The following is a 24,429-nucleotide window of genomic DNA, read 5'->3' on the forward strand; positions in this document are numbered from 1 at the left end:
ATATTTACTGCCTATCGTTTTCTCTAGCTTTCATACATAATTCTTTGACAAATTGATTTATTCTCCAGAAATGGCCAAAAACTTCCATTACTTGCATATTCTCTTCATTTTGAGCAATTATTTGTTGAATAGATGATGTCATTAAAAGTAATTTACCATATCGTGATCCACCCTCATTAACACCATTTTTACATATAATATAATTGAATAATATTCTAATGTACTTTTCTCTGGTAGTTTCAACTAATGGTTTGGCAAATTGACTAAGATCAGAAGCATCTGTAATATAAATTACAAACATTTATATATATGTAATTATAAAATTTAATCAAATACCTGGATTGAAGAGAAGAATAAATTTAAATGCTGCGAATTCTTTCATATCTACACCTAATTTACGTAAAGGAATCATTATTTCATCCATCTGACGGTGGTATATTGATCTACAACCGGGAATTCTAACCTCATCTTGAGGTTGACGTAAAATGTATGCACCGTTTGGATAAACAATTTTATCTTCACCGTTGTCTATTGAGTAAAATACTCTATTTAAAATATTAAATGTAAAAGCAAAATTATGTACAAGAGCAAACTATAAAAAAAATATATATTTTAAGCTTCTAAACAAAGAATTAAATATTTGCTATATACCTGATCATCGGACGATAACTCTCTAAATTCGGGAAATACTTTAACCCACTCTAAACATAACCGCAGTTCTCTAATATTCCACATCTGTACATCATTCATTGAAGCTGGATAGAATTCTCTAAATGTAGTTCCTGCCTAGAATAATATTAAAAAGTTATAGTTAATAAGTATAATAGAAACATATATATTTTTGTTAGTTTATTCTTACATCATCAGGTAATTTATTAGTTTCAAAAAGTAAACTTGGTCTTGGTAAAATTTCTTTAGCTGTTAAATCATCAGCTATTGCTTTTTTTCTTAAATCATTGCACAAATTTTCTATACGTGCTAATTTATTCATAATTTCAACATCTTGTACATTTTCTACTAACGACGAATCTGGATTACAATTTTCAAAGTTCAATTCTCTTTTAAAATTATAAGAATCAATTAAAGTATTATATGGCATGCTAACATTAGAAGGTGTTTCTTCTCTTTTAATTTTAACAGAAGAACTAATCCTATCACGATCATTCTGAATCGCATTAGCATCCATACCAGCAGCTAAACATTTTTCAAAACGACAATGTCGACATGCACAACGAACATCTACAAAAAAAAAAAATTAATTATAATAAATAATAAAAAAAAATTATACTTTAATTAAACATACTTTTATCAATATCACAATTTCCATTAAATTGACATGTAAATTTCAAATCAGATACAACTGTCCGTCGAAAAAATGTCTTACACCCATTACAACTTGCAACACCATAATGATAGCCAGTGGCTTTATCATTACAAACATCACAAAGTTGACCTTCAGGAACTTTTCTCCCTAAAAAAAAAAAATTATTAAAAAATTAAACAAAAAAAATTTTAGAATTAAAATTTCATTTTATGGTTAAATAAATTTGTATACACATTTTATATACAAATAATAAAAAAAAAATTTATTCTCCAACTTACTTTGTGACATATTTTTATTCAGTTGACAATTAAAATTAATAATATAAATACAAAATCGAAATCTAAAATTACAAAAATGACATTTGTTAAAAGTTTTAAAAATTGGGAACTATATGAATGTATTGTAAAGTTAATCCAAAGTACATGGGACATTGTCATGTTTAAATGTTATATATTTTACAATTAGCGTCTAGTAGCGTGGCTAAAAAAAAATATTAAATCAATGCAATTATATTTATAATAGTGTCTGTTTATCATTATTCAAACAATGAAGTGTTAATGAGGGAGTATTAATTTACAAATTTTTTTTATTTTTTTTTAACGTCTCATCATATAATCACATTAATTGTTTACTTTTAAAAATAACAAAATCATTAATTATTTTTTTTTTTTCTAATTTTTTCACATATTATTAAAAATAAAATATTAGTTAAAGTACTATAACATAAATAATAGAAATTTTGTAAAAAAAATTGGCAAAATTTATGGTATGGCGCGTAATGTCAGCTGTTAATCAATATTGACCTCAGGATAAAATGATAACGTTTTCTCGCGAAAACATTTTTATAGTATGTACAAAGTATAAGAAGAGTATAAAAATTTTGGGATAGTATATAGAGAGAATAACAATTTTCCTTCTTTTTATTAAATTTTATATTATATATTGCTATTGCAGACTAAATATACACTATCTTATGTAACTTTTTCTAATGAGTTGATATAATGGTATTGTTGAAAATGATATACTTACTTATTAATGTACTAATAAAAACTAAATAAAAGTGATTAATTTTTTTTTTTTTAGAATGATATAATCTACCTACTTTTATTCTTTGTTGTTTATACTTATTATCTATCTCAGCTAAGATATATAAATGCTTATAATATGTTAAATTGATATAAATATAAAATTATATATATATATAAATATATATATATACCACTTGTATGGTGATATTGTAATATTGTTAGTGAACTTTTCATCATTTTGATATAAATGTATAAATTCATGTTTATATGATAGGACGTAATAAGAAATATTAAAGTAATATTAATAACAATAATTAAAATATTATATTTTTTGATACAGACACATGTCTAATAAAATTTTACGCTAATAAACTTGTATGGAAGTAGTTTTAATTCATAAAAATTATCTCAAAAAATAAATAAATAAATAGTTTAAAATATATATAAAAAAAATAGAGGGATTAGAAGAAAAAAACCTGTATAAAAAAATAATTTCTAAATTTTATTTAACAATCAGAAAATAATAACATATGGAAATACATTAATATTTATATATAAAAATTTTTGTGATAAACACATACATATGAAAATGAATTAAGCAGTATTACAATTGTTTTAAAGACAATCTAGTAACTGTAGATGTCTTGTTAATTACATCTCTACCCAACAAGGTGTTTCATTAAGAAAAAAAAAACTTTTATACAAATAAATCTTCATTTATCTAAAGAAACAAATAAAAATATTTTAATGTACTCATTCATATTTATCTATTTAACAATAGTTTTAAATACTACATGAATTTTTTTAGATCATAGAAGTACCGTTACCTTGTGCCAACATTTATTTTTATTTTAGCAGATCATGTTTATTTAGATCATTCTATATTCTTTTTGTTACGCGCCAATCTTATATAAAATAACATATACTTAACTTCAATAAAACTTTTATGAATTGTTGATGAATCAACGAGATTATTTTACAATTTAAGGTACTACATTTAAATACAAATATATGTTTGATGTACATTTTGGATAAATAATAATATTTAAAACAATATTATTATATAACTAATTTTTAAACATATAAATTAATTTTTTAAAATTAAAACTAAGTATTCAATCATTTTTAATATCCTCCTGATATATTTGGATAATGAAAAAATTACTTTCATTTATTTTATCTAATATAAGATCAATGATCAAAACAAAAAACATGTGTTATAAAATATATGAAATGACATTTGTATTGAAGCGTATTATAAAATAAAATATAAATAGAATAATTTAAATAAATCTACTTCTAAATTATAAATAAAAAAAAATTAATGATAATAACAAACATTTAATACTAAATTATTCTTTACTTACATAATATATTATAAATAAATTTATTTTTAATGTCATAATTTATATAAAGTTTCATATTAATTTAAAATTATAAATTCTTATTTCCTCATTATTATTCTATTAAAATTTTATTCTATAAATTATTAATAAAATATTAATTATGCAATTAACTTTCTACTTATATAATTTAGTATAAAACTTTTCTAAATGTTAAACACTTAAAGTATAAAAATTAACAGAAAATTTTTTAAATTAAAAATAAAATATCTTAGTAGTTTCTAAGTTTGTCCAAAAATATAAAAAAAAAAATTCTAAATTCTTTTTATTTTTCAATAAAATAATTTAAGATTAAAAAAAAAATATATTAAAAAATATTTATTATTTTACAGTTTCAAAATACTAATTTTAATAATAAAAGTGATATACAGATGTATTTTAAAAAAACAACCAGAAATTTAAAATAAAATTAGCTTACCGGAAATATTAACAATAAAAAATTTACCTAATAATAAATTTAAAAATTTAAAAATGATTTACAAACATAATTTAAATATATATAATATTTTAAAATTTGTTCAATTTAAAAAAAAAATAAAATAAAAATTTTTTTCAAAGACATGATAATATTTAAGAATTGTTTTAAATTAAAATTTGTTTATTGTACTTATTTTGTGAAAATAATAACATAAAGTAATACTATAAATAAATAATAAAATGTCAGCATAAACTTTTATCGGTGAATATTAAATATTTTTTTTTATTATAAATAACAAATTATTTTTATAATTTTAAATCATTATTAGTTGCGTAGTGGATTACAGAACATTCTTGAATAAATTTTTCTTAGAATTAATTTTTGATTAATGTTGATTAATATTTTTGAATTCATCATATCTTTCTATATTATTTTAATTTTTAATAAATAAATTACATCATTTTTAATTAAAAAAAAATTTTTTTAATTTGTTAAATAAGTCTATTTTAAGCTATTGATAGTTTGTTACTTCAACCAAAAATTTTATTGATTCTAGTTATTATCCAGAAAAAAAATTATATATATTTTTTAGTAAGATGAGTTATAATTGTTAAAATAATAAATGGATTATTCACCTTTGCTTACAAGGAAACAAATTGTTATCATAAAAATCATACTTTTAAATTTATCAATTGGATAATTATAATTTTTTTTACTATATAAATATTTAAAAAAAACATTTTAATGTTGGTTTATATCTTTTACTAATTATTTAACTATTATTAGAGATAGTTTGTTATCTAGTCATAAACAAAAGTGATTTTTAAAAAATACCATTAAACTTAAAATTATAATATTTTATATATTAACTACTTAAAAAAGTTTTATATTAAGATAGTCAGAAATGGTTGAAAAAAAATTTTTTTTTTTTAAATTAAAACAATTAATATAAATTAAAACATAAAAATATTATAATTTCAAAGATTATGATGCATAATAAGCATAAAAATATATAATTTATATTTTATTTTTATTTTATTCTTTAAACTTTTTGAATAAAATTTTATTGACGTTATAAATTTTTTTTTTATTATTTTTTTATTATTATTATTATATATATAACCTTTTTAACAGTATTTATGTTTTAGAAGTATAATTATAAAAGATAAAACTTTACAAAAACAATATGGAAGTGAGATAAGATTAAAGAAGGAAAATTAAAGAACAAAAATGTAATGTTGAAAAAATAATAAATATATATATATTTTTAAATATTTTAGAAATTGAAAATGTTATTGCTTTTATTTACTATTTAGGAATATCTGAAAATTTTTATTATTATTGAAATTGTTAGATAAAAGGGAAAGTTTTATAAATTTAAATAATTACAAAATTTTATACTATAAAATATTTTTAAAATTTAAATATAGTAAAAAGAAAAATTTTTGATTGTAAAGTTTTACTTTTAAATGATAACAAATATAAAGGGAAAATTATAAAAATAAGAATTATTATATAATAATTAAAAAAAAAAATTTTATTTAACAATTAGAAAATAATTGTATATATATATAATATTAATATTTATATATAAAATTTTTAAAGTAAGTACACATATAAAGAATGAGTTAAGCAGTATTACTTTGTTTTAAAAGACGATCTAATAATTGTAAAGGTCTCGTTAATTGTATCTCTACCCAACATGGTGTTTCCTTAATAACGCTTCTTGTATATCCGGGTCCCCATCCTTTTACAAAACTAATAGAAATAGTACAACATACTCTTCTTAAATCATCAACACCTGTATCAGCATGCTCAATTAATGAAGGTGATATTATATGATTTTGTGGTAATCCAGCAACAGCTCTTGCCTGTGCTAATACAGCCATTTCAGCAGATCTTGTTTGTTCACACATTTCTGCATATGCCCATTTTAAATCAAATAGTTTTCTTTCTGCTCCACACAAAAACTTATGAACTGTTGATCCATAAACAAGATTATTCTCAAAGTCAAGATAGTAACTTCTAACAAATACAGCTTTTGTTGACATACTTTCAAGATAAACACAATTACTTGGAGTCCATTTTAAACGAACACCTTTACCAATATATAATCTGGCTTTTTCTGAAGCCTCACAACGATGTACATTAGATAATGCTCCAATACAAAATCGTCCCCTTTTTGCATCAGATGTATTCATACCACCATCAATAATAACTTCAGTAATATCTTTAGATACTTTAAAAGTTTCACCAATTTGTGTATCTAATTCATAATAACTTATTGAGCACCAATGATCAGGCCAGGGAATTTGAGGTGTTATAACACGTGAAATGTCATCTAAATCAAAAAATATTATAAGAAAAAAATTAAATAATGATAATAAAAGTAAGTATTCATTATTATAAACAACAAGTAAAAAAAAAAATTTTTTTTTTAAAATAAAATCAACTTACATCTTGCATATAAATTATTTTTTGCCTCTATATATCTATCTTTATTGAATTCATCTTTAATACTATTATTTGAATTATTATTAGGATAATCAAGATTTCTTATAATTGGTGTTGATAATTCTGTAACAAAATTACTTCCTCCTTCAGGAAGATGACTTAATATACCACTTGGTGTTTGATTTCTACCATACATTAAAAATGGTTCTTTTTTTGAAATTGGATTAATTGATGATATTACATCGTGATTTGCATAGTCTAAATTACCAGTATGATTTCTTTCATATGTTCCATTTCCCTGAGTATTATTATTATCAATATAAGGTGACGTGGACGATGGACCATTGACACGAAGATTTTTCATTTCTATAATTATATAAGAAATTTTTATAAAATTATTACATTTTTTTTTAATCTAATTATTTAATTTACCTAACATTGTTGTTGAAGAACTGGAGACAACTCTTTCATAATGATAAGGATTAATACATATTAATTCTTGATTATCATTAGATACTTCACATATAGGTAATTTTTGAAGTTCACTTTTATTAACATTAGGCCATCTCCATATTTGTGCATAAACTACATGTGGGACACCTTTTTTTCCTGCAACTTGTAATCTACCATCTAATGATCTCTAAAAAAAAAATATATAATATGTAATTATATTAAAAAGTCTTTTTTTTTTTAAATATTAAATAATATTTACCGGAATTGTGACACAAGTTGATGGTGTCTTTCCAGCAGATGTTACAGCTGTAATTAGGGCATCTAATTCTGTTCTTTTGTCTTTTAATTTTTTTACCAAACTTTCAATAGCTTTTTTAACAAATTCTGGTTGTTGACCACCCTGTTGGTAACATTGTAAAACATGTGCTATCTGAGCACAAGGATCATTTGATGTTGCCTGTTTTGAAGAATGATCATAAGATTGTTTTAATTGATGTTGAAGGGATTGAGATTTCCCATTATTTGATGGTATAGTATTATAAATGTTATTAGAAGGATTATTGCTACTAGTAATAGTAGTAGAAGTAATATTAGTATTATTATTTCCTTGTGATAAATAAGAATATGAAGACTTTGTATTAGAAGAAATATCTCTATCATCGGTAGATGAAGTATAATAAGAATCATTTGTAGGGATAATATTAGAATACCCGGAATAATTGTTAAAATCATTTTGTGGATAAAAAAAATTTCCGTTTTGCATTAAATTTGTATTAACAAGAGTTGTATTATTGTAAACTTCAATATTAATGTTGTTATAATTACCATTAATATATAAATTAGAGTCACCATGGCATGTATACATATTACCATTAGTTGTTGGGTATGATGATGGCATTGCACTTGAGTAATAAGGCATTTCTTGGTGATTGTTAAGAAATACATTTTTATTAGTAGGTGTACCTTGTAATAATGTATTATCTTCTGTATTGTTAAACATTATGTTACAAAATTTGTTAAATATTTATATTTTTCTTTATTTAAATTTTTAAAAGATTGCGCCAAGTTTGTTAATTACACTTAGTTAAAGAAATAATATATACAGTTTTATATAAATAATATTTTAAAATAAAGAATGAGAAATAAAAATTTATGAAATTGTCTTTTTAGAAATAAAAAAAAAAAAAAGAATGTACCTTCAATGTTAGATAGATAATTTCTAAAAAGAATTATAATATTAAAATAGTTAAATATCTTTAAATAATATAAATATAAAAATTTATTAATCCTTTTGTCAAGGCCGTTCTATTTTATTAGCTTTTTCCAGATGAAGTATAATTTAAGGGATAATAAATAGTTAAAAATTGGTTTTGATAAAAATATATATATGCTTTTATAATATTAAAAAAAGGACATTTTTTTTTAGTTTTACACAAATAAAGAAAAGAATTATAAAAATAAAAATGATAAGTATCTTAAATAAGAGAAAATATCTATGTAAAAATAGTTAACATTTTTAACTTTCACAGTAATTTTGAAATTTCTTATTATTGTAAATATATAATATTAATTGAACTCTCATAAACCGATATCATTTTTCTATTAAAAAAAATAAATCAATTTATTTAAAAAAAAAAAACTATCAGTAACAATTTATCTTTATTTTTTAAATATTTCTTCTTATAATCATTTTTATAAATTTTCTATGATAAAATGACCTGTAAGAGTATTATGGTAAAAAAAAAAAAATCTTATCTTTATTATTTTCTTTATTTCCCTAACAACATTTGATAATGAAGATAGAAAGAACTCTTTCAAAAAAGATGCTATAGAAAAAGATTGTAGTTAAAAATGTTCCCTTACTAATATTGTTGATGCATACACAATATATATATATATTTTGAAGAAAGAGAATGGCATAAATGTTCTGTTACATGCCATTTGATATATATATAGTTAAACTAACAATTCTATTTACATCTATCTATAAAAGTGGGAAGCTTCATCAAAAAATAGTTTAAAGCTGATATGATAAGAAGTAATATTAAAGTACTAGATATATATATATATAAAAGTGAACGATCTTTGTCTGCGCAGACCAAGAGACACTACTATATACTTAGTATTTTTATGATAGCTTCCTTTAAAAAAAAAAAGAAAGAAGCAACTCTTTTTGAACTTATTTTCCATTGAAGATTTGATTTAATGGTACTTTAAATTATATGTCTTATTTAATTTTTATAGTTTCATAACTATTTATTTTTTTTTATCCTTTTTCAAAATTTTTTTCACATATTATATTTGTCTTATTTTGTCAATAAAAGTGTTTGTTTTAAAGAAATTATTTCAATCTTTCTTATTAATACTTTAAAGATATATTTAAATAATAATATTTTATTTTTTTTTTCTATACGTGCTAATAATTTGTTCATTTTTATAAAGTAAATACTTTTAAAATATTTTTTTTTTGTTTTATAAAAAAAAAGAGATTAAATATCAAAAAAGTAATTTTTTTTTTTTAATATAAAATTTTTCTCAAGAACATTACTATATTTTATTAAGAATAAAATATATTTTAAGAATAATAATGTGAATTAGTTTTTATTACCATTTTTTTTGTCATATATATATATATCTTAAAGCTTTGTCATATATCTACATTACTAGAAGGAGGAAGAAGGTCAATTTATAAATAGAAACAGTTTTATTTCTGTTAAAACAGTACTCCATAGAATTATAATTATATATTTGTTGAAGTTTATAGTTATATATATATATATTTTATTGATGAATAAATACTATAACATTTATATATAGATATAAAACTTAAAGCATAAAAAAAAAGTTTGTTAAAATTTTAAAGCATTCCTTGATTCATGTTCTATAATAAATACATATATATTATCTAACAACTACAATCTATATAAAAAAATTTTTTTTTTCTTTGCTATCTTTTTTTTTGTCAATATATATGTGTATTATGTTATTTTAAAAATATTTTAAAAATCTTATAATATTATACTTTAAATAATATTAATAATTATTAATAATTTAGATATATATACATATGTTAATTTTATTTATATTGATTAGTTTTTTGTTTGTAAAACTTTAACTATTTATCACGTGGTTAATTTTAATATTTTATTTGTTTTCAATTTTTCTTTGCCCCCAAATAATACTATATTTCATGAGAATAATCAATTTATATTTTAAAAATACAATCAAATTATTTTGTCCTATTGAAATTTTTACGTTTTTTTATAAAAATTTTCTAATATATATATATATTAATCAATATATATTAAACTAAAATACAAATAATAATAATAACTATATATTTTTTACAGAAAAATACATTTATAAAGAACCAACATTTAAGGTGTGTAATATTGAAGAAGTACTATAAAAATTACAAATAAATACCAATATTTGAGTGAATATAATTCATTGAAAAAGAAGAAGTAATAAAAAATTTCTAAATAAATATAATTGAAATTTATTTTAGCAATCTAAATTTTCAAAGTACTCAAAATAGTTATTAAGAAGAGAAAAATTTTGTTTTATGAATATTTATTCTGAAAAATCATAACTTATTATTTAAAAGTTTTTTTGATTTTTCTAAATATTACAAGAAAAAATAATTTATAAAGAAAGGAATATATTTAAAAAAATATATATATTATAAAGAAATATTTTTGAAGGAAAAAAAATTAATAATAAAACTAAAATATCACTATCTATTAAGTGATAAAAAAAAGTTTTGTAGAAAAGGATAACGGAAGAAAGGGGAATATTATTTTGTCAAAAAACCTGTCTACTCTCTCTCTTCAGTATTACATATTTATTATATATATACAAAATATATATTTTAAAAATTATAACAACATTTCCACTTTAAAATCAAAGGGGAGAAAGTTTGTATATTTATCAACTTTGATTTCATGTTAAATTATATTGTATATATATAATATTTCTCTCCTCCATCTAAATATTGCAACTTTAATAAGTGTGTTAAAATATATAGAAAATAACATTCCAAACAAAATACAATTTTTTTTAGCATTTATTTTTTTTTTTTTAGCAAATTAAATAGTATTGTAATTTGTTTAGAAAGTTATTTATAAATACCAGAAAAAGAAAGTAAATTTCTTTCAAAATTTATTTTCTGCAATATTTTATTTATAATTTTTATACCACCCATCCAATTTATTTTTTCACTTTTTTTTGTTTACTAAATCAGATGATCAGTAAAGAATACTAAAAAAAAAATTAACTTGATATAAATAATTGACATTATTTATATATTAAATTATAGTACGTATATCTATTAACTACTGATGTATATCTGTTTTAAACATTTTACAAAAAGAGAAGAGTTAAAAAATATTAAAATTTTAAATTATTTCGTTGAAAAAATAAAAAAAAAAACTGATCCTATATTTGTAATTAGGGAGAAAATTATTGTAGAGAGAGATAGATATATAAATATCGTATAGAAACGAGAGATAGAGAAATGAATACTAATAACGAAGTCAGTTTTATCGATACAATTTCTATTATATTTATTATTATTATTTCCTTCTTATCACCTACATACAATTTTTTCTATTATTATTTTGTCTGCTAATCTTTACATATGATAAAGTTAACACACATTATTATGTGTGTGATTTTTTGATAAAAAAAAAAAAAAAAACTTGTAGAAAAGACAAAATAATGATAGAAAGATTTGTACTATTTTTTCTTATTATTTAATTTGTATTACTTGTGATAATTTTAAATATTGTTATGTAAAACTATTCTTAACATATAACATAACTTTTTTTTTAAGCTTTAGGTAATAATAAGAAAAATATAATGATAACTTTTTGTCATTTTATTATCTTACCTTGTAACTTTAAAGGTTTTTGATTGTAGAGTCATTTTGATGTAAACACATACATATAGATATGATGTAGTCAACCTAAAAATTTTATTTATACATATTAGTTATTATTAATAATATTATAAATGTAGTTTATTTAATTTAAAATTTCATTTTATTATCTATTCTAAAACTTTTATTTATTTTAATTTTAATAATATTTTTATTTATAGATTGTCTACGGAGGCTCAGGTAGTGGTACCACTGAATCTGATGAACAAAGGGTTATGAGTGAAAAGGTACAAATGTTAGCTTCCAGCATTTATAAGGAACTGGAAGCCATGATACAAACTAATGGTGAAGAAAGTGTTAAAGTAAGTAAAAAAAAAAAGTTTTAGTTATTTTTTTTTTTTTTGCCTTAATACTATGTAGATGTTATTGTCATTACTTTTGATTGATAATTTACACGTATATAGTGTTTTTAATAGAAATGTAAGATAAACTATTTTGAATATTGACCTTTCAATTGAATAATAATAACTATTATACTTTTTCTATATAGATATACTTTTATACAATGATCTGTGACCATCTTCAATATATAAATAAATATATTATTGTAACATGATATTTTTAGACCAATTATTAGGCGTAATGAAGCAAGAAATTTATCTTCCTTTTGATCATAATTTATATATACCTTTTTATTAATTGATTATTATGAGGTATATATTTTCCTCTTTATATATAAATATATATATTATAGTTTTAATAACATAAAGTTTATATTCATAAAATAAACTTATTTATAACTAAAAAATTTTTGTTTACATATCTTTATGTTATATATAATTTTATCTATAAATATATATATATTTTTTTTATTATTTTTTTAACAAAAAAAAAAGTGAAGTTCTTTTTATTTGTAATCTTTTGATACTTTTTTGATGATATAACATTAAAGTAAACTTCTTATTGAGAATGTGTTAAAAACGAGTCATTATTTATATTTATTTAATGATATTTACTTAGTTAACATTCATTATCATTTGAAACATCAATTCTTAATAATTATAATCTTTATTTATTATTAGAATAAATATTATTTTCTTATCATTTTAGAATTTAATGCCATTAGTTGTATCAGTTTTGGAATCTCTTGATTTAGCTTATCTTGATAAAGAGGAGCAAGCTGTTGAGATAGAAATGTTAAGAGAAGATAATGAACAATTATTAAAACAGTATGAGAGAGAAAAAAATCTTAGAAAACATAATGATCAACGATTTTTTGAAATAGAAGAAGGTTTAATGGATCAGGTAAAGGAGGGTGAAAAAAAGATTGAGTCTCTTGAATCAGTTATAAGAATGTTAGAGTTAAAAACAAAAAATGCTCAAGATCATGCTCAAAGACTTGAGGAAAGAGAAGCTGAACAAAGATTAGAATTTGATAGACTTCATGAACGTTATAATGATCTTCTACGAACACATATTGAACATGTTGAAAGGACGAAATATTTAATGGGTCCTGATAAATTTGAAATGATGCAATCATTACCCTTTAATAATGGTAAAGGAAGAAATAATACAATGACAATTAGTATGGATGCAGCGAAAGTTCGTGGTATGGGTGATATTATATCAGCTGTTAATATGAGTCAAAGTACACATGCTGATATGAATTTAGCTAATCATATTAGTAGTGAAAGAGATTGGCAGGAAGAGTTTGGTGATAGTAATGATTTTCTTCAATCACCAAGAGATGATATTTTACCTATAGTTGAGGAAAGAGCTGAAGAAATTATTTTAGAAGATAAGGAAGATATTAATGATGAGACAAAATCTAATGCTAGTCTTCCTGAAAGAATGTAAGTTAATTAATTAAGTAATATTTTTTAAAAAAAATATTTTAATTTCTAGTAATATCAAAGAGGAGGCAGATGATGTGTTATCGGCTGACTTAACTGGTAAATTACTAATTATATTCTTAAAAATTTCAGATACATTTTCAATTTTTAACTTCATTTTTAACTATTATTTTCACAAGTTATCTCAAAAAAAAAAAGTTATATCACGTCTTATTATCATGTCACAAATGAAGTTACCTTCTTTTAACGTTCACTTACACTACTAATTTTTAAATTTCTTCTATTTAGGCAACTTGGTAGATCCTGCAGAGTTTGCTTCAGCGGGTAAATTAATATTTTTTATAGTAGTTTATAAATTTTATATGGATATTTTTTTTTCGGGTAACTATTTAAAAAAAAAAATAAATAAAATAAATATCAACTCACATATGATGTGTAGTTAATGATATTATGTAGGTCTTAATAAAAATATCCATATAAAATTATTACTAAGTATTAATGGATTCACAAATATAAACACTTAACTTTCTTCGTTTCAGTTAATGACACATTCATTGGTGAGCAATTTTTTACCTATTTTTTTTTGCATTCTTGTAAAATATATTGTATGAGGTGTTAGTATATATTTATTTATTTATTTGTTTGTTTGTTGTTTTTTTTTGGTCTTTTTTTTTGCATGGTAGTTTGTATTCTGTTGTTATGATATTGTGAAACTTGAAATGGATTTTTTTATAATTACAATTATTATATATATTATAATATTTATTGAAAAATTATTAATAAATTTATTTATAGGAATGGGTAAAGAAGTTGAAAATCTTATCAAAGAAAATACAGAACTTCTTGAAACAAAAAATGCTCTCAATATTGTAAAGAATGATCTCATTGCACAAGTTGATCAATTAATAAGTGAACAAGGAATATTGAGAGAAGAAATTCAATCTATTGAGATGTCTAGATATAGGCTAACTGAAAAGAATAAAGAATTAGAATTAGAAGTTAAAGAATTAAAAGAAAAATTAAATAATAATGAAGATGAACAGGAGAATGTCCCATTAGGTCAAAGAAAAAGATTTACAAGAGCTGAGATGGCTAGAGTTATATTAGAAAAAAATGGTTATAAAGAGAAATATATGGAATTACAAGATTCAATGAAATTTTTAGAAGCTCAAAGAAATAAAAAATTAAATGCTGCACAGGCAGCAGCAGCAGCTAATAATAAACGATCTTTATGGGACTTCTTCTCAGGTCTATTTGTTCCTGATGATGGTAATAATACAGCTAAAGGATATTACCAACAGAAAAAAGATTCTAGACATCGACGTTCAACTGGAGATGTTAGAGAAGGAAGAAGACGTCACATTTCTAGACCTCCACATTATGATCCTGATCAAATGGAAGAAAAAAAGATAGCTGAAAGAAGAGAACAATACAAAGCTATTAGTAAACATATGAAAAAAGATGATGGTACAAGAGTTCAAGCATATGGTTGGAGTATACCATCAACAGTTGACTCAGCCTCAACTTCAGCAGCAATACCTGTTCCAGTTTGTTGCAGACCATTAATGTACAATCATCCAACTCTCAAAATTTGGTGTGCTTCAGGAGTTACACTTCGTGGTGGCAGAACTAAAGACGGTGGTTATATAATCGGTGAGTCAATTTTCTATTCCGATCCCAATTCTAGTATTGACTCAGATTCATTTACACCTCCAACATCGATAACTGATAAAGTAGAGGAGTTAGATTATGAATTAAAAAGTCAATTAAAAGAGAGCAGAGAAAATGAAATGTTAACATGGGAAAGCAGTAGTTTAGTTTGGATTTGTAGTTCTAATGAAAAAAAAAGTCTCGTAACTATATTAGATGCAAATAATCCAAATAATGTTTTAGAAACATTTAATGTTTGTGCCTCACATATATTATGTGTTTCTACAGTTCCAGGTGTACGTGAAAGTGATTATCCAAGTGATGATAATACTATATCTATAAGTGAACAATTTATAAAAGAGGGTGGTTATCTTAAAGATTTACCTGGTGATTTAAATGATTGTAATAATTTTGGAGCTGTAGAATGGATACCATTAAGAGTAAGTGAGGTTGATAATATTCCAACATATTGTAATGTTGATGAAAAAGCAAGTCCAAGAAGAATACGAGATTTTAGTTTAAATGATACTACAAATTCTAATAAAGGATCATTAAATGAAATATTAGAAGGTAAGTTTTTAAATAAAAAAATAAAATAAATTTTTTTTTTACCTTCTTTGTGTCCTTAGACAAAAAATTGAATAGTAAACCTAAAAGAATATTAGAAAATATACCTACATTGTCTTCAACTAAAGAAGAAGTAGAGAATAAGATAGTTGATAATGATACTTCTTCTTCTTCAAAGAGTGATCAGAATTGTCAAATGAAAATTAGTTCATCCATAATGTTTGCCGGTGCGTTTTTCGCTTTCATTTCTTCATTGTATAAATTTTGTTATGTGGTGCCAAGTTTTTTTTAAAAAACTTTGTCTTATACATTTTCGTTTTACACAATCACTTGTCTAGTATCTTTTTTTTTGGCATATATATGTGTATTTATATTTATTAGATTAATGTTTAACATTAAAAATTTATAATTTATATATAATATTATGTATTATTATTTTAGATGAAGCTGATGAAGAAGTATCAGAAAAAATTAATGAAAATGTTATGTCACAATTATCTTCTCATATAAGAGATGGATTAAGTAAATATGAAGGTGTTGGTACTATTTCTACTGTTCAACCAACAATGTGGATGGGATCTGAAAATGATTATATATTTGTACACTCAGGAATTTCAGATTGGAAAAAATGTTTATTAAGAATTAAGATGGCTGATGCTGTATTATCAATTTTACATTATAAAGGAAGAATATTTACAGCTATGGCAAATGGAACAATTGCAGTATTTCATAGAAATTCAGATGGTCTATGGTCAGCTGAAGGTTATCATAAAATTTCATTAGGTAAAGGTACCTCATCTGTTACAACATTAACAATTGTATCTGGACGTATATGGGCAGCATATAGAAATTGTGTTGTTGTAATAGATCCAAAAAATCTTAGAATAGAAAAAGTATTTATGGCACATCCAAAAAGAGATAGTCAAGTTAAAGGAATGCAATGGTTAGGTGATGGTGTATGGATATCAATAAGACTTGACTCAACAATAAGGCTATTCCATGCACATACATATGAACATCTTCAAGATGTTAATATAGAACCATTTATAACAAAAATGCTTGGTACAAATAAATTAGATTTTTTACATTTACGAATAACATCACTTGTTATAACTAATAGAAGATTATGGATTGGAACTGGTACAGGTGTTATTGTTTCAGTACCATTAAATGAATATTCTAATGATAAAAAACAAGAAGTATATTCAGATCCATCAACTGATAGAGTAGCAGCTAGTAGTTTTATACCATATTGTGATATGGAACAAGCCCAAGTATCTTATCATGGACACAAAGATAGTATTAGATTTTTATTACCTATTCCAGCTGGATCAGCTCAACCAAAAATGGTTCTTGATACAGAAGTACGTAAACTTCTTGTTGTTAGTGGTGGTGATGGATATATAGATTTTAGGTTAGGAGAAGAAAATGAAGAAATAAATGGTAATATTGAGGAAGGACCTAGTCATATAGTTAAACCAAGAGATATGAGTCATATAATAGTTTGGGAGATGACTTGTACATCTGAACCTCAACAATCTGAGAAATGCGGTGTAGACACTTAAAAAAATAGTAATGTATATTTTTTTTTTCTGTTATATGTCATTTAATGCTATTATTATTAATGCTTATTTAAAATGTATATTATTGTCAATATATTAATCAAAATTAATAAAATATCCTTTATTTTTATTGAGAGATAACTTTTCCATCATTCTTTTTTAAGTGATTTAATAAACATAGTGTATGTTTTCCTTTTGCTATTAAAGCTCCATCTTTTTTTCTTCTAAATTCAGCCTCAGCAAAAGCCATATTTCTTCCAATTTTTAAAACATTCCCTTCAATAGTTATATCTTCACCAATTTGAGCTGGTAAAAGATAACTTGTAGCTATCTCAACAGAAACCATAGGAATATCTCTTATAGTTAATGAGACAACTGATGCTGTAACAATATCTACTAAAGAAGCTATCTGCCCCCCATGAATTGTATTTTTTCCATTAACATGCTCTTTCTCTACTTTAAGTTCATATAAAACTGATGTTTTATTGGCCCGTATAGGAATTAACTAAAATTAAACTATAATATTATATTTTATAAATTACTACAAACTTTTCTTGCAACACGATTAAAATTATCAGTAATTTTATAACTTTCAATATATTCATTAATCCATTCCATACATTGAAGATCGTTTTCTTTACAATTCATTATTATAAAATATATAATATATTATATTTCTATAAAATTTTATAGAAATAAAGTCTAGAAATAAGATAAATCTAAAAAATAGAATCAATTTTTTTTTTTGTTATTCAAATGTTTAAAAACATTAAATTTAAAAATATAAATAAAATTTGTAAAGACAGTAAAAGAATAATATTAAAAAGCGAAAAGAGGATACAATTTAAATATTTAAAATAATGAATAAAACTTATATATTATAAATACATAAATGAACTTGAAATAAAATTTTCTTGTAAAGAAGTTTGGAAAAGGGCTATAATTTTATCAAGGACAAATTGGAAATGGATTTAATTTCATTATCATAAAAGGTCATTTTAATTAAGATTTTAATAATTGAATATAATTATAATTGATAGGTATATATATAATTTGTAGTCTTGTATTATTATTTATTATCTTGGTTCTTCTTCTATAATAGGTAATGAATCTATTTTTTCAGATTGATTCTTATCATCCTCATCTTCTATATTATTTATATTTATAGAAATGTCTGTTGATGTATTAATTGAATTTCTTCTTGAATTTTGTAAACTTTTACTTTCTGTTTTAGTAAAAGTATTATTATTCATAATCAATTTAGGTATTATTATTTGTGATTTCCAGTTACCCGTAATATTTTTTGTATTTGCTTCATTAAAACTATGCCCTCTTTTATTTAATGATTTTTTATCTTTTTCAAGAGATAATGTTTCTTCTTTATTTAAATTATCTAATATTCTTTTTTGAAAAAGTTTATCTAAAGAGTTGTCTGTTGCACTTCTTTCACGTCCAGTTCTTTCTGCTATTACAGGTATAATACCAGCTCTTAATATTCCTAATGTTGGTCTTATATCTTGACTTACTGTTCTTGTTCTTCTAATTTTTGGTTTATCCTTCTTCTCTTCATCTAACATTTTTGATATTTTAACTTCTATATTATCATCAAAAAGTGGTACTGAAATTGTTAATAATTCAATATTTCTTCTTAAACATCTTAAAGTTTCCCATCCCTCTGGATGTTCTCTTTTTAATCCACATGTTAATAATTTTTTCCAATTAATAGTTAAATTTTCTAAATAAAATTCAATTTTTTCAACAGCAAATAAAAATTTATTTTGCATTTTTGAGTACATAGTACTGTTAACAACACTTAATAAAGCTAATCCAAATAAAAATAATAATGGAATAATAGGATTAAATTCAATACTTTTATGATTGGGATAAACATCTCCTAATCCTATAAATAAAAAAAAATAAATAATTAATATAAAAAATAAATGTTAATTTTTTCATACCAATTGTTGTCATTGAAATAAAGGTAAAATAAAATGCATCACCAAATGATAGACCTTGTTGATTATCACTAAAATCAGCCAAATAAATAACCATAGATATAAATAACATATAAAAAATAATAATTATAACACTACCAATAAAAGGAAAATCTTGATCATCATCATTTTTAATTAAATATTTATCAAAATTAATTTTTATTAAAAGTAAATTCCATGTTCTTCTAAATTTATGATAACACCAATTATAAATAAAAATAAACCAACTTAAAAGAACATCACCAATATCTCCAAGAACAACTAACATTAATGGTATACCAATAGAGGCATAAATTATTGTAATAACTTTACCAGCAACTGTCTGACAGGCAATTGTACCATAACCTATAGATGTAAATAAAGTCATTGAATAAAAAATTGCACTACTAAAGTACCATGTCAATCTAATGTTAACTCTTTCAAATTTATGAAAAGTTGATCCAGCATATTTATTTTCAACAATTAATAAATCTTTATATGTTTCTCTTATTAAAAATATTGATAATTCTCTTTTTTGTTCATTTGTTTGAGAGTTATCATTACTTATTTCTAAAATATTTACTGCTAAATCATTTATTAACAAATTAATTGTTTCTCTATTTCTTTCTAATGACATTATTTCTTCATTTGATTCAAGTAAATAAAATATTAAACCACCAATTATAGCATATAATGCTAACAAAAGTACCAAAACATAATGTTTAATTCCTAATTTTTTTTGAACTCTTAAAGTAATCTTTACAATAAACAAAATATTTTTCTATTTAATTACCTTGCCATTGTTTGGAAAACAGATGGTCTTCCACGAAGTAACATATTCCGTCTTGATAATTCTGGATCTACAGCAATAGATTTACGTTTTGTATAAGCATTATTATTATTATTATTATTATCCATTCCTATTGTAAATTCAACAATAGGAGAAAATAAAGCATTATTTATAAACTTTAAAAACATATTAAATATTTTATTAAAAAAAAAAATAACAGTACCTGAATAGATTTTCTTCTTACTGATACGGGTTCTGTAACATTTAAAAATGAAGGATTGGTAAATAATTGTTGAACATCTTTTTCTTCATTATTTGAACTTTTATTATAAAAATAATCTTCATCATTTTCAAAAACTTTATTAACAATTCCTTTTTCTTCTACTTCTGTTTCTTCTATATCATCATTTGTGGAGGCAAATCTTACACATGATCTTCTTTTTTTAATCAATATACTATTAGGAATAACATCATCTTTTTCTTCCTCATTAGGTGAACCACCATAAAAATAATTAAAATCATTTCCCTTTTCTTCATCATCATCTTTATTGTCATTTGTAAATTTCACCATTTGATTCTTAAATATTATAAAATTTTAATCAAATACCAAAATAGAATAAAAAAAAAATTTATAAAATCTAGAATTAGACAAAAAAAATTTATTTATTTCTTTTAATAATAGGGTATATTAAAGATGAAACAAAAAAAAATTATATTACAATTTCTTTTATGATACCACCATTTCTGATTTGTCAAAATTTTTAATATCACCGGCAAATACAAAAGATTATAAAATTGTAATAAAATAGCTAATGTTATAATTCTTTATTTTATTACAGTTACCAAACTTAAAATCGTTGATAAAATATTATAGAAAATAAAATTTAATCTATAACATTAGTTATTATTAAATTACTAGTAATTATTTTAAAACAAAATTATTATATTATAACTGACAAATATTTAAATCCAAATTTATTTAGTAATATTTTTTTTTATTGGCATTTTAACTGTTACATAAAAAAAATGACTTTATGTCATTGATAAGAAAATTAATAGGCAATTTTTGTATGATAAATGAATGTAGCTTGTTGATTGGATATTTGAAGAATGATTACAAAAAAGTAATAAAAAAAGTACATTGCTTTACCTTATCATAGTATAAAATGTTTATATCTTTTTTAAATATGTCATTTGATTTTGTTATGAGATATTAGATATCAAAAAATATTTTTTAATATCTTTTTAAATCACTAAATTTTATTCATATTTTTTATTATATAATATTCAAAATATAAATTATTTAAAATTTGTATTTAAAAAACTTTTTGTATTTTTTTGAATTAAATTTTATAAATATTATTGTAGTTTTATCTGCCATAATAATCTCCGGAAACTACAGATATTTCTCTATTAACATTAACTCGTCTAGATTTTGGTTCATTTTCAAATATAACCACACTGAAGCAGTACACAATTATGTAAGTACATATGATTGAAAAAAGGCAAAAAAAGATAAATGATATTACAATAAGTGGTTGATTAAATATTAAACTAAAATATATTATTTAAAATGAAATAAATTTTATTTTTCTTACTTTGAAATTTGTTCATAAGTTAATTTTAAAGATGATTTAAGTTCACTTTCAAGTAAATTAATATCTGGATGAATAGGATATTTGTAAAAATGTTCCATGAATAACAATATTTAACTCAAAATTAAATTTATTTAATAATTTTATTTTATAAATGGAGAAATAAATTAATAAAAAGTGAATATAATATGTTACTTTTGAAAATATATAATTTGAATATTAATTTTAAAAAATAAAAATTATTGTTTTTATTAACTTTTATGAATGTTAGTAGTAATTGGAATATATATTTAATTTTGTAAATAATTTCAAATTTTAATTTCTACTGGTATAATTTCTCTTTTTGATATGTTGAATTTTTAAAATGAATACTCTTTTTTTGACTGCTTGAATTTTAAGTGCAATAATATTTTTCTAACAAAATTGACATGTTTTTTTATATTTTTTTATAATAACAATTTAAAAATAAAAAAAAAATTTTATTAATATTATAATACATTAAAATTATTATTTGAAAGTTTTTAAATTACCCTTCTATGTTACATTCACAACATTATGAACATTTTTCAAATGGTTTAAAAGTTGTTGCCTTCTAACAAACAGACTACCACAATTAAATACTGTACATTTATATCTTCTCATTCCACTATGATGATATCGTACATGTTCATTAAGTAAACCAACAGATGGAAAAGATTTTCCACACTCCCATGTACAAGGATAATCCTTACTTTCTTTATGCTTCCTTTTTATATGTAAATTTAAAGAACATTTACGACTAAATTTTTCATTACAAATATCACATTCAAATGGTTTCACTTTTGTATGTGTTCGAGAGTGTTCTTTTATTCTACTTGGATGTTGGACAACTAATCCACAAATTGAACATTTTGCAATTATAGGTTGCCTGGAACTTGTTTTTTCATTTTTTGAAATAGACACTGTTTTTTCTTTTTTTTCTTTATCTAATATATTAATTATTACTTCATCATTATAATTTAATACCTCTTTTATATGTTTTGATTTCTCCAATATAGAATAATACATTTGATCATCAAGTGGAGGTAAGAAGTCAGCACAAATTCCAGGAATTTTTCCCTTTCCATTTCGATCAACCATACTACATAAAAAAAAACAAAATACAATAATAAATAATAAAATTAAAAATTTAATATTTACAATTTTTTTAAAAACAAAACATTACTAATGGGAAGAAGAAAGTTAGTATTTCAACAAGATTATGGAAAGATGTTTCCTATATAAAATTTGCAGATGCAATGATTATCAAAGAAGTATTAAAAAATTATTAATCAAACAAAAAAATGTATAAAGTATAAACTACAACAATTTTATGCTAAAAAGAAATATGTTTAATTTACAATTTTTGATTGGTATATATTTTATATGTAATTTATAATTTATATTTTATTAAACTGATAAAAATACATCATATCTTAAAATAAATATTGTTTATGAAAATATATTATACATAAAATTTATCTGTAACTAATGTTTTAAAACGGTTATGAATCAATTATACGTAAAAAATAATTGGTAAATCTTTAATTTATTAAGACACTTTTTTTGGTTTTGACAGTATTTCATTTTTTTTTGTAAAAAAATATGACATAATTTTTAATAAGTTACTATATATTAGTATCCATAACGGCATCTAATTTTGGTGGAAACAAAATATTTAATCTTCTTAATTTTTATTTCAAATCAGTATTATTTTGTTTTCTTGTACTTTAAACAACAATAAATTTAAAATCATCTATCAATAAAAAAAAATAAAATTATCCATAAACATCTTTCTATATTTTAATGTTTATTTCTCATGGTATATAAACCGTTGTCTTTTGTAATGATTATTGGGGGAAAAGATGCTTTTACATGAAAAAAAAAATAGTTTACATAAAATAATAAAATCAGTGATGAAATAACTTTCAGTCAGTCTAATAAATCATTTTATAGTTATTATCTTTTTTTTTAACTAAAATTAACTTTGTTCTTTTTTTGTGTGTAGCAAAATGAATTAATAATTGATGAAAGAAAATTACTTTTTAATAGCTTTTAAATATTATGGAAATTTTATACAATAATTTAAATGTTTTATAGAATTGATCTTTGTAACTTTTCACCTTTAAATTAATTTTTTTTTAATTAGATAATTTGTAATATATATATAGAATTTTCTAGAAAAGATTAAAAGTATTAATAATTTTTTAAGGTTTAGCTTAAAGTAACTCTATGTTCTATATTTATGTTTTAAAAAAAAATGGATCAATTTACCAATGTTAATTCATGAACATCATCCAAGTAACACAGTAATTGTAATGGTTCGACAATATAGCATTAATGTAAAATATCAGTTTTTTTTTAACAATTAACTCTGAACGTTGTTCTTTTGACTTTATCATTTGGTTTTTTTTTACCGTTGTGTTACTTTTTTACCTTAATATATAGTTATAAATTTTTCA

The 24,429-nt window shown here is 21.7% G+C and overlaps 6 protein-coding genes across 6 annotated transcripts; 1 reads left to right on the forward strand and 5 right to left on the reverse strand.

Moving 5' to 3' along the window:
• Positions 1-4: 4 nt before the first annotated feature.
• On the reverse strand, positions 5-1,612 carry SRAE_2000081200 (Transcription factor HNF-4 homolog; the record flags this gene model as incomplete). The annotated part of the gene is made up of 6 exons (XM_024651689.1): positions 5-279; positions 337-592; positions 652-786; positions 860-1,239; positions 1,304-1,471; positions 1,603-1,612. 6 exons carry the CDS (start codon positions 1,610-1,612, stop codon positions 5-7), a joined length of 1,224 nt encoding a protein of 407 aa, XP_024505342.1.
• Positions 1,613-5,801: 4,189 nt separating this feature from the next.
• SRAE_2000081300 (Smad4 protein) lies at positions 5,802-8,080 on the reverse strand (the record flags this gene model as incomplete). Its single annotated transcript, XM_024651690.1, has 4 exons — positions 5,802-6,514; positions 6,631-6,993; positions 7,060-7,267; positions 7,340-8,080. 4 exons carry the CDS (start codon positions 8,078-8,080, stop codon positions 5,802-5,804), a joined length of 2,025 nt encoding a protein of 674 aa, XP_024505343.1.
• Positions 8,081-11,596: 3,516 nt separating this feature from the next.
• Positions 11,597-17,594, forward strand: SRAE_2000081400 (JNK-interacting protein 3; the record flags this gene model as incomplete). The annotated part of the gene is made up of 8 exons (XM_024651691.1): positions 11,597-11,614; positions 12,181-12,321; positions 13,070-13,812; positions 13,865-13,911; positions 14,608-15,465; positions 15,511-16,032; positions 16,092-16,256; positions 16,471-17,594. 8 exons carry the CDS (start codon positions 11,597-11,599, stop codon positions 17,592-17,594), a joined length of 3,618 nt encoding a protein of 1,205 aa, XP_024505344.1.
• Positions 17,595-17,718: 124 nt separating this feature from the next.
• SRAE_2000081500 (Acyl-coenzyme A thioesterase 13) lies at positions 17,719-18,239 on the reverse strand (the record flags this gene model as incomplete). Its single annotated transcript, XM_024651692.1, has 2 exons — positions 17,719-18,096; positions 18,141-18,239. The coding sequence occupies 2 exons, from the start codon at positions 18,237-18,239 to the stop codon at positions 17,719-17,721; spliced, it is 477 nt and encodes a 158-aa protein (XP_024505345.1).
• Positions 18,240-18,667: 428 nt separating this feature from the next.
• Positions 18,668-22,050, reverse strand: SRAE_2000081600 (Potassium channel subfamily K member 18; the record flags this gene model as incomplete). The annotated part of the gene is made up of 6 exons (XM_024651693.1): positions 18,668-19,491; positions 19,550-20,310; positions 20,358-20,530; positions 20,578-20,931; positions 21,884-21,908; positions 21,953-22,050. The coding sequence occupies 6 exons, from the start codon at positions 22,048-22,050 to the stop codon at positions 18,668-18,670; spliced, it is 2,235 nt and encodes a 744-aa protein (XP_024505346.1).
• A 433-nt stretch (positions 22,051-22,483) lies between these two features.
• SRAE_2000081700 (Zinc finger, C2H2 domain and Zinc finger C2H2-type/integrase DNA-binding domain and Zinc finger, C2H2-like domain-containing protein) lies at positions 22,484-24,369 on the reverse strand (the record flags this gene model as incomplete). The annotated part of the gene is made up of 3 exons (XM_024651694.1): positions 22,484-23,069; positions 23,129-23,152; positions 24,296-24,369. 3 exons carry the CDS (start codon positions 24,367-24,369, stop codon positions 22,484-22,486), a joined length of 684 nt encoding a protein of 227 aa, XP_024505347.1.
• Positions 24,370-24,429: the final 60 nt, after the last annotated feature.

The sequence above is a fragment of the Strongyloides ratti genome, assembly GCF_001040885.1.
Source record: "Strongyloides ratti genome assembly S_ratti_ED321, chromosome : 2".
Taxonomy (NCBI): domain Eukaryota; kingdom Metazoa; phylum Nematoda; class Chromadorea; order Rhabditida; family Strongyloididae; genus Strongyloides; species Strongyloides ratti.